At 54.5% G+C, this 11022-nt stretch overlaps 1 protein-coding gene across 7 annotated transcripts in view; it reads right to left on the reverse strand.

The window, feature by feature from the left end:
• Positions 1-5835: 5835 nt before the first annotated feature.
• Positions 5836-11022, reverse strand: part of LOC105506012 (neuroblastoma suppressor of tumorigenicity 1) — an 18215-nt gene continuing 13028 nt past the window's right edge. For 6 of the 7 annotated variants that reach the window (XM_011934015.1, XM_011934017.1, XM_011934011.1 and 3 more), the window contains exons 2-4: positions 9053-9241; positions 8820-8931; positions 5836-7414 (exon numbers count right to left, since the gene is read on the reverse strand). In XM_011934015.1, coding sequence (XP_011789405.1) covers positions 7151-7414; positions 8820-8931; positions 9053-9222 — 546 coding nt within the window. In that variant the 5' untranslated portion in view covers positions 9223-9241 and the 3' untranslated portion in view covers positions 5836-7150. The remainder of the gene's footprint in view (positions 7415-8819; positions 8932-9052; positions 9242-11022) is intronic. The other variant, XM_011934018.1, reaches the window with a different exon arrangement.

An 11022-nucleotide genomic window follows, 5' to 3' on the forward strand; every position in this document is an offset into this window, starting at 1 on the left:
GGGGTCCCGGCACCCCGGGCCTGTGGGCGGAAGATCCGAGCGCCCCAGCTGCGTGGGGTCACCTTCCGGGCTGTGGCAGCCCCCGCACTCCCAGATGCCCTTCCCAACCCACACGTGGCGGCGGCGCAGGTGGAACTCGGAGAAGGGGGCTGTGACCTGCCTTTATCCAGGGACTGCTCCCTAATGGGTGCCTGCACACTCACAAGGGGGTCACCAGGCCTTCAGGGGAGCCAGGAGTTGGGAAATATTGGACAAATCGCCTGACACCTCTCTGGGCCTCAGTTGCCATATCTGTAAAATGGGTTAGTAATTCTGGGCATTCTTCATCGTTAGTTTGAGCAAGAAGCTAACCTTTCCCTGCAGAAACCATCCTGATCGCCAAAGGGGCCAGGCACTAAGGATGAAGTCCCTGAACTGTTGGCGCTCCTAGTCTAACAGAGCGTGAACAGCTTTGAGAACCCCCAGGCCAGGTGGGTTAGAGTCGCTGCAGGCAGAGGCATGGGGTGTGGTTTCCCCTGGGTGTGACCTCCCTCTGTATCTCTCCCCTCTGGCTGAGAAGAGTCTCTGCCTAACACTGCTGTGCAGGTTAATACTGTGGACTCTATTCATTCATTCATTGAACAGATATTTAAGGCGCATCCACTAGAAGTCAGGCACTGTTCTGACCCATCAGGACACTACAGTGGCCAAAACAAAGATCCGCACCTCCATGGAGCTTACATTCTGGTGGAAGGAGACAGACGATAAACAATAAGCATAATCAACGTAGAAAGTGGGCCTGGCGCGGTGGCTCACGCCTGTAATCTCAGCAGTTTGGGAGGCCGAGGTGGGCGGATCACCTGAGGTCAGGAGTTCGAGATCAGCCTGACCAACAGGGTGAAACCCCGTCTCTATCAAAAATACAAAAATTAGCTGGGCGTGGTGGCGGGCGCCTGTAATCCCAGCTATTCAGGAGGCTGAGGCAGGAGAATCACTTGAACCCAGGAGGCAGAGGTTCCAGTGAGCCAAGACTGTGCCACTGTCGTCCAGCCTGGGTGACATAGCAAGACTCTGTCAAAAGAGAGAGAGAGAGAGAGAGAGAGAAGGAAGGAAGACAGGAAGGAAAGAAAGAAAGAAAAAGAAAAAGTAGTATAAAGAGAACAGGGTGGGATCATTTTTTCTCCACAGAAACAGAAAAATAACACTTTCCACATCGAAGGCTCCTGCGATGTCCCCAGGGGCTTTCCTACTCCTCCAGCTATTTATTCCCATCCCCACAATAATGCTGAGAGGTAGATGTTAAACTGCGGTTCAGAGAGGCCAAGGGCCTTGCCCCAGATCACCAGCAGCAAGTGGTGAAGTGGAACCGAAATTCAGATCTGCTCGATGCCCATGGCAAAGACAGCCCATCACAGATGGTCAAAAACCTCCCCGCAGGCACCTCAGAGCCTGCAGCACCCACCCCCTGACTCTAAGCCGCTATTTGGTGCTCAGAGCCCCAGGCTTGCGCACAGAAGCATCTTTTAAGCAGGTAGAGGAGGCCTGTCCTTCCTCCTTGCTACCACACTGCACCACTGTGATGACTTCTGCCATGCCCCCAAGGAACAGAATGTAGTACAGCAAGCCTGGGCAGAGAGTCAGAAAGACCTGGCTTGGGATCCCAGCTTCATTCTAGCGCTGGGATTCGGGGCCAGTGGCTCCATCTCCTTGGGTCACAGTTTTCTCTTCTGTAATAGTTAGCAGAACAATACAGCACCCACCTCACAGAGTTGCTGAGGGGATTAAATGCGTGCGGTGGCGCACGTCTGTAATCCCAACACTTTGGGAGGCCAAGGCGGGCAGATCACCTGAAGTCAGGAGTTCGAGACCAGCCGGGCCAACATGATGAAACCCTGTCTCTACTAAAAATACAAAATTAGCCAGGTGTGGTGACGCACACCCATAATCCCAGCTACTCAGGAGGCTGAGGCAGGAGAATCACTTGAACCCACGAGGCAGAGGTTGCAGTGAGCTGAGATCACGCCACTGCACTCTAGCCTGGGCAAAAACAGCGAAACTCCATCTGGGGGAAAAAAAAAGATGCTGGCTCTTGGCCTTAGTGTTCCCATCAGCACAATCGTTATGCATTCAACTCTGTGCCAACTCCTTGAGCCCAGGGATTTCTGACGTGGACAACTACAACCCTGAGAGGTGCTGTGTGGAAGGATTTGGGAGCCCAGCAACCTGGGATCATCATCCAGAGTCTGCCACTTGCTCTGTGAAGTTATGCAAAGCCTCTCAAATTCTCTGCTGCTATGAAACCAAGCCAGTGGAGCTGTGAATGGGATGAGTAAAAAATTTTGCCTGATAAATGTTGCTTTGTAAAAATCTGTACGTAGTGTATAGAATATTAGTCTTTCTGCTTTCACTTTTCCACAATACTTGATATATTTTATTTTTTAAAAAGACCTAAGGATTAGCCGAGCGTGGTGGTGCGTGACTCTAGTTTCAGCTACTTGTGAGACTGAGGTGAGAGGATTGCTTGAGGCCAAGAACTCAAGGCTGCAGTGAGCTAGGATCACAGCTGTGAATAGCCACTGAACTTCAGCCTGGGTGACAGCGAGACCCCTGTCTCAAACAAACAAACAAAACTAAAGAAAACCTGGCAATAACTTTAACATTTGTTCATTCTGGGTGATGGATCCGCTGATGTTTGTTAGAATATGATCTGTACTAAAATTTAAATTTTTATTTTAAGATTGGGCCAGGGTTGTGGTGCCACCTTGTGGCCATACTGTTATGATCTTGAACTTGAGACTTTTTTTTTTTTCTTTTTTAGTGACAAGAGTCTCGCTCTGTGGCCCAGGCTAGAGGCAGTGATGCTATCACAGCTCATTGTAACCCCAAACTCCTGTGTTCAAGCTACCTTCCTACGTCAGCCTCCTAAGTAGGTATGATTAGAGGTGTGCGCTACCACACCCAGCTAAATTTTTAAAGTTTTTTGTAGAGACAAGGTCTTGCTGTATTGCCCAGGCTGGTCTCAAACTCCTGGCCTCATGTGATTCTCCTGCCTCAGCCTCTCAAAGCACTAGAGTTGCAGGCATGAGTCCTATACCTGGCTGAGACCTTTATAGACGCTTCGTGTGTATGCTCCTATAACTGTCATTTGGGTCATGAAATAATGAAGTCCTAGACCTCTTAACATTTCAGGGTAAAGAGGGCTTTCAAGAATACTCAGCTTTTGCTTGATTACTTCTAGCCATGAGAGCTTCCTCCCCACAGGAGATAGCAGGTGCTACTATGGAACAGCTAAGTTTTAGGGAGTTGTCTGCCCCAGACCTCCATGCCTGTCCGTACATGAGGACTGGGGCAAGCTCCTCATGACAGAGATGGAGAAATCAAGGCCCCAGGGAGATTGCCAGCTGGCCCAAAGCTGCTCTGCGCCAGAAGGCACTGAACAACTGCGTAAACTCCCTGAAGGCAGGGATCTGTCTGTCTGGTTCACGCTGGAGCTCTGGCACATATTAGGCTCTCAATAAATATCTGTTCAATGAATGACTAAATAAACAAAACTATCAGTGCAACACCCTGCAGCTTGGGCCATTCATTCTCAATCATAATAACAGCTGACATCCATTGAGGTCTTACTAAAGCCAGGCATGTCCCGAACTCTACATGTGCACTGACTCACGTAACGCTCACTGCGACCCTGAGTGAGGTAGGTGTGACCATTATTCCCCATTTTGCACGTAGGAAAAGTGAGCCTCGGAGAGATCTTATGTGACTTGCTCAAGACTATAGTTAGGAAGTGGTCCAGCTAAGATATGAACCCAAGCAGACTCAGTCTCCTCAGAGGCTTAGAGCAGAGGAAGAAAACCAGTTGAGAGCTGGCTCCATACAGGCAAACCAAGTGGAAAGCGAGGCGCCTGCGTTGCTATCTGCGCTGCTATCAGTGTTAATCCCTTGTGAAGACTTTAAGTCCCAGGCTGGGCACGATAGCTCACTCCTATAATCCTAGCACTTTGGGAGGCCGAGGCGGGCAGATCACGAGGTCAAGAGATCGAGACCATCGTGAAACCCCGTCTCTACTAAAAATACAAAAATTAGCTGGGCATGGTGGCGCGCGCTTGTAGTCCCAGCTACTCGTGAGGCTGAGGCAGGAGAATCACTTGAACCCGCAAGGCAGAGGTTGCAGTGAACCGAGGTCGCGCTACTGCACTCCAGCCTGGCAATACAGCCAGACTCCCTCTCAAAAAAAAAAAGACTTTAAGAAGCTCCTCACTGGCGGAGGATGCAGTATGCAATTCCTTCCATCCCCGCAAGGTGGCGCACCAAGGGATGCTTCTCAGTTGACTTCTCTCAAGCCAGGCTACTCCCTCTCGCTGGGCTCCCACATCCAATCAGCAGCGCTTCTCACGGCCCTGCCTCTCCAACTCCACCGCCTGACATAACTGGCCCCATCCTCTCCCGCCTACACCCTTGCAGTCACCCCTGATGGCCGCAGCATCTCCCTCCTGCAACCTAGCTTAGTCTCCTGAATCCCAGCTTTGCACAGACACCTCTAGGGCACCTCAGTGCAAAGGGAATGAAGTCTGAACTCTGACTGGCATTCCAGGCTGCAGCAGCCAGGCCAACCCACCTTCCTGCTGTATTGCTTTATTTCCAACACACCCTTATAAGCTTCTTTTTTCTTCCTTCCTTTCCTTTCTTCCTGTTCCCCTTCCCCTTCCTTTTCTCCTTTTTTTTTTTTTTTTTTTTTTTTAAGACAGGTTCTCACTCTATCGCCCAGACTGGAGTGCAGTGACACGAACATGACTCACTGCGGCCTCGACCTCTAGGAAGCAAAGAATCCTCCCGCCTCAACCTCCCACGTAGCTGGGATTACAGACGTGTGCCACCACACCTAATTTTTTGATGTTTTATAGAGACAGGGAATCACATTTTATTGCTCAGGCAATCCTCCTGCCCCAGCCTCCGAAAGTGCTAGGATAATAGGCGTGAGCCACTGTGCCCAGCCCTTATTTCTTTATCTATGAATGCATACCCAGCTTTGTTCCAGACACAGGATGGAGGCAGGTCCTGCCCAAGACTGTGCTGCCATTAAGTGTCCAGATGTGAGGTCAGGAGTCAAGGGAACTGTGAGCTTATGTGAGTCACCTGTGCTTCCAGAGCCCGTGTCCCACCCTGTAAAACAAAGGTGAAATGTCCTACTATGGGCTTGCTGAGTGATCGAATGAGTGGTGGCGTGCCCAAGCTTGGTGTGGGCCATGAGCCGATGCCTGAGTTCCAGTCCCGCTGAGGACATCTCTTCACTGCATGACCCTGGGAAAATGACTTACTAGCGCCTGCTCTTTATATGCCTCATCTATAAAATGAGGACAACATCCACATCACTGGGCGTTGGTGCGGACTGGGCAAGGACCCAGCACAGGGCCCAGCCTTATATATTAATTTGTAACCAATACTTTTGACCATTTCCCCTTCTCCCAGGGGACCGGGCAGGCCAGGCCCAGGCAAGGGCTGATCCTGGGCCACTGTGTGGGTGAAAAGACATGGCATGAGGCAAGCCCAGGAGACGAGGGACCAAAATCCATGAGGCCCCGTTCTGGAGGCCCACCCAAGGTGTATGCGAGGCCAGAAACCGGCACCAAAGGAAAGAGGTGAAAGCTGGGGAGACAGAGGATCAGGAGCCAGGGGTGCACACGGCAAGCCAGGGAGAGGGCCACAAGGATGCAGAGACAGCGGTGACACTTGGGGGCCAGGCAGGTCTGCTCAGCACCCCACTGCCTGGGCCCAGGCCCTGCTACCCCTGGGCTTCACTGCCGGCACTTCTGGAGAACCTGGGTCGGCAGAGCCAGTCAGTGAGGAGGAGAACACAGGCGTTGAAGGAATTTATTCATGAGAAGACTGAGGGTCCGTCAGGGAGATTGTCCAATGGCGACAAGCTCCAGAAGCCCGCGTCACAACAGCCGGGAGGGCCGGGCCACCCCAGGCAGGAGGCGGTGGGCTGGCAGCCACCCTGGGTACTGAAGAGCAGACGCAGGCAGTGCTGGGCACAGAGGGGCTCTCTTCATGGCCTGCCTGCCCTGGCCTCCCCCCAGGTCCCCACCTATCGGTTAAAGTGCAGCTGGGAGGGAGGAGGCAGGCAGAACTGGGGAGCTAGAGAGAGCCCAAGTGAACCCTGGCTATCCATGCGAGTCCCATGTCCTCCTTGTCCTGGAGTTCCCCGAGGTTTAGTGAGCCCATCCCACCTAGGGCCTCTGGAACCTTGGGGCAAGGGAGGTAACCCCTCCCTCCCACACCCATCCACATTTAGAAAGAGCATCCCTGGGAGAGGGCGGCCGGCTCCAGCATTTTGGGGGGCCTAGAACTTGGGGGACATTGGGGGACGCTAACATTTCTAACAGGGAGAGGAGGGGGATGCTCATCTTCAGGGGTGGTCTTGGCGGGTCGTCCCCCTCCCTCTGGCCTTGGAGACTCTTCCCTTTCCTCCTTCCCCTCCTCCTCTTCCCCCACCAGGCAAGCCAAGGAAGCCAGAGAAAGGCCTGGAGAGCCTGGCTCCCAGCTCCTGCGTCATGAGTCAGCAGGGTCCTGCCCAGGCCTGACTCCCAAACCCCTCCGCTGAGGGAGGGCCACTTCAGTGCCACTGGGGCGGCGCTTCCCTGGAGATGGGAAGTGGGGTGAGGGGCCTGGGGGAAACCTGTGGGGCCGGAGCCTCCTGTTTCTGCCAGTGGTCTTTCTAGCCCTGCCCCTCCCTCCAGCCTGAGGCTGGCAAGATGCTCACCCTAAGCCCGGAACCTCAGCAGTACCATCTGCACCCCCAGGGACCTTAGCCTGGTTCATGCCATCTTGGATGGCCTCCCCCAGCACTCAGCGGCTCAGCCAACTTCCTCCCCCTCCCACAGGCACATCTCTAGAAGCCAGACAGGAAGAGACCACCCCCCCTCCAAAATAAAGAACCCTGAAGACCTCTGCTTCCTCCCCCCACTCTTGAATATATTAAATTGTGCAGCTTGGCTCCAACCCCTCCCCTTCAGATCTCCATGGCAACCGGGCAGCATTCCAAGTCCGAGTCTGTATCCAAGTCCATCCAGTGCCAAAGAGGGGCTTCAGCCTCTCCCCTGACTCTTCCCCAGAGAGTGAGACCCAGCATTCCACAGGGGGATGAGAGGGGAGGAAGAGTCGGGGGGCCTCAGTCCTCAGCCCCCTCTTCCTCCGTGTGGGGGGCCCCTGGGGGGTCCTCGGGCTCAGGGGTCTGCCCGCCAGGGTGGGGGTGGGGATGGGGGTGAGGGTGGGTGCCAGGCTGGGATCCCAGCCCGTCCTCGCCCTGCACGTAGACGCTCAGCCCCTCGTGACTAGGCTCCTTGCCGCAGGCCTGGCAGCTACAGTGCAGGATCTTCTCCACCAGCTTGTCCACCCTGGGCACCTCCTCGTGGCCCGGGCACTCCAGCGTCACCTGCAGACGGCAAGAGGGAAGGGGTGGCATGTTTCCAAAGGCCTGGGGCAGGCGAGGAAGCCCCGAGGGTAATACTTCCTCATGGGACCAAGAATCCCAGAGCCCACCTGTGATGCCCAGTTAGCTCCAGGGTCCCATGGGGAGGGGGAAATTGAACCCCTGCACAAGCCACCAGAGCCGTCTCCTCACATCCAGTCCTGCCACCTTCCCACCCATTCCCCACCGGCAGCCACAGGGAAATCCAGTGTGGCCTGCCCCTGCTAAAATCCACCCCCTCCACCACCCGGATCCCCCCACACTTGGAGACAAACCCTGACCCCTCACTAAGGCCACCCAGGACCTTCCGGTGCCGCCGGCTGGCTGGCCTCCCTACCCCGACCCTGCGCCACTCTTACCAATCCTGTGCTTGGGCTCTGCCTCAGGGACTGCACATGCTGTTCCCGTTGCCTGGAAGGTTCCCCAACCCCCCAACGACCACTTGCCCCAAACTGTGCCTCTGGGTCTGAGCTTAGACTTCGCTTCCTCAAAAGAACCTCATCCCAAAGCCCAGCCCGGCTGCGACTCGCCCTGCAGGAACCCCAGCTGCCTCTTACTCTGCCCCTATCGTCACCCGTCTAAGTACCTTCTTTCCTTCTCCCTCCCTCCCTCCCTTCCACAGAGTGCCTACCCTGTGCCAGCTCTGGGGACACAAAGACACATTTCCCTCAAGGAAATCAGAGTCTAGTGGGGGGAAGAGACCTGTCAAAATCACCCGGCTGCAGGTAGAAGACTGCAGGTGTGAAAGGCGCTCGAAGCGGAGGCACACTGTGCTCTGAGAGCCAACGGTGGGGCCCCAGTCAGGGGGCCTGGAAAGGGGCCCTGAGGAAACGCTGCTTGGGCCAAGGGCAGAAGAATGAATAGAAGTGAACTGGAGAAGGGGGACAGAGAAGGTGTTCCAAGCAGGGAAAAGAACAGGTGCAAGGGCCCTGGGGTAGGAGCGAACGGAGCAGGTGCAAGGAACTGAAAGCAGGCGGCTGTGTTAAGCATCAAGCTAGTAAGGAGGGCGGGAAGCAGGAGGAGGCTGGAAAGGCCACTGAGCCAGGCCATGCCAGGTTTTCGGGACAGGACAAAGATTTTGGTCTCATCCTATAACAACAGGAAGCCCTGAAAGGACTTCAGCCCATGAGAGACATCAGAATGGAACTTCGGGAACATCCCTGTCCTGTACAAGTTGGTGTCAGACTCCTGAACCATCCTGTAGGGAGGCCCACGTCTGTATCCCCAGCACAAGCCCTTCACCCTGCACACAGCGGGGCCTTGCTAAGCCCCTGTGGTCATCTGCTGGAATACAGGAGCCTGGGGAGAAAGGCCAAGGCCGGGGCAGGCTCCAGGCTGAGACTGGGTAGGGCAGGCAGGCAGTACTCACAATCTCCCACATCGACTGGGCTGGCATGCAGGAGTCACAGTGAACCAGGGACTCTGTGGACTGCGGGAAGGTGTTGGGGACGCTGTAGCTGAAGCACTGTCCTAGGCACGCCCTGTGGGAGGAGAGGTCACATGCCTGTGTCAATGTCGGGGAGGCAGGGATGGGCAGCCCCGGTCCTCTTCCTCCCTCTTGGGCCCCTGTCCGCATCCCCCCACCCACCCCTTGGGTCCTACCTGTTCTGGATGGACTTGGCCTCACAGCCGCTGTGACCCACAATCTGGGTGATGTTCTTGGCTTCGCACCAGGCACTCTTATCCGGGAACAGTGCCAGCTTGTTGATGGGCGGTGGGGCAGCCAGTAGCATGGCAGGGAGGACAGCCCCCATCAGGACCCGAAGCATCATGCCCGTAGCCTCCAGAGCCCTAGAATAGAGCACAGGTGCCAGGTGAGGCACAGCAAGGTGCAGGGGACCGGGCAGTGGTGTCACAACATGGACTCTGGCATCCAACTCCTTGGCGCGATCCCAGCTCTCCAGCTTACTAACCAAGTGCAACTTTGGACAAGTTATTTCTCCCCTCTGAATCTCACAATTGGAGCTGGGAGTGGTACTTACATCAGATGGATATCTGTAAAGTCAGATGAGATATTAAATGGGCCTAGCAGATAATACACATTCCATATGTGTTGGTTTTACAACTTCCTATGTTGCCTTGAGCAAGTTACTTTTTATCTCGGTGCCTCAGTTTCTTCACCTAAAAAGGGGAGATGGTACCACTGCCTGGCGCAGGATTGCCGTTACGAAGTGTTCAAGCACATGTCAAGTGTTGAAAAATTACTACCCCCTTTCTCCCTTTGCTGCTGTGGGCCATCCAGGAAAACACACAAAAAGTTGTCCACGCAGCCCTCGAGGGGCTGGCCACACACCATGTCTCCCGGAAAGCCACTACAACCGCTGTCAGATGCTGATGTTTGAAAAGTTAGCCTTAACTTTCACGTTGCTGTGATTTCTTTTTGGTTTTGTTTTTTGAGAAAATATGTGCAGTGGCATGATCATGGCTCACTGAAACCTCGACTTCCCTGGGCTCAGGTGATCCTCCCACCTGAGCCTCCCAAGTTGCTGGGACTACAGGCGTCTGCCACCACGCCTGGCTAATTTTTGTAAAGACCAGGTTTTGCCATGTTGCCCAAGCTAGTATCAAACTCCTGGGGCTCAAGCCACCTTCCTGCCTCAGCCTTCCAAAGTGCTGGGATTACAAGCGTGAGCCACCGCACCTGGCCTGCAGTGAATTCCTGGGCCACCTTGGCTGGCCAGACCTCAGGCAAAAAAAAACTGACCCTGAACCAGACAGTATTGCTTTCTAAGATGCCTCACCAGAAACTTGAATCCACGAGGGCTCTACACAGATCACTGCCCCCAGCCCCACTTCAACACGAGTCAAGCAGGAGCCAATCAAAGCTGAGCACTTAACCATTTGCAATTCCCCTGCTATAGGATGGAGCGAGATACTAAAACAATACCAGGATCTGCCAAAAGGTGGCGCTGCAGGGCAGTCTGTGTCAAAGGATTCCACTTGCAGGCGACTCGCCCCAGTGAGTTTCACCCAAGCCCCTCAATGCAAAAAGCACGGGGGAGGGAGGCTTCAAAGAGATTCAGAGATGAGAGCGGTGCCTTCTTCAAGGAGGCCCCCAAACCCTCGGAGGACAGCACAGCAGAGAAAGGGCATGGGGTTCACATGTGCTGGGTGACCGGGACACTCAGGCCTGTTTCCCCGCCATCTGTAAAATGAATGCAGTGACCCAGGCCGGTGGTTCCCAAACCTGACAAATGATCAGAATTCCCTAGGGACTTGTGGAGTAAAAGTTCTAGGGTCTGCGTTTTGATCAGGCTTCCTAGGCAGCTCTGCCCTCAGTCAGGGATTCTTTACCTTGGGACAGTCCCTAGAGGGGCCTGGGTGAGGCTAAAACAGGAGGAAGAGGGGACAGGTCCTGGTCCCTGTGGCCCCACAGAAGCCCAGCACCAGGACTGAGGTGGCTTGGGACTGGGCATCCCATTTAGGACAATCCTACCATGGGCCGTGGAGATGGCAGAGACAGGTACTTTTTTTTTTTTTTACTTTTTTTTTGAGACAGAGTCTTGCTCTGTTGCCCAAGCTGGAGTGCAGTGGCATGATCTTGGCTCACTGCAAGCTCCACCTCCTGAGTT

This window comes from Colobus angolensis, unplaced genomic scaffold (genome assembly GCF_000951035.1).
Source record: "Colobus angolensis palliatus isolate OR3802 unplaced genomic scaffold, Cang.pa_1.0 Scaffold130, whole genome shotgun sequence".
Classification (NCBI taxonomy): Eukaryota; Metazoa; Chordata; class Mammalia; order Primates; family Cercopithecidae; genus Colobus; species Colobus angolensis.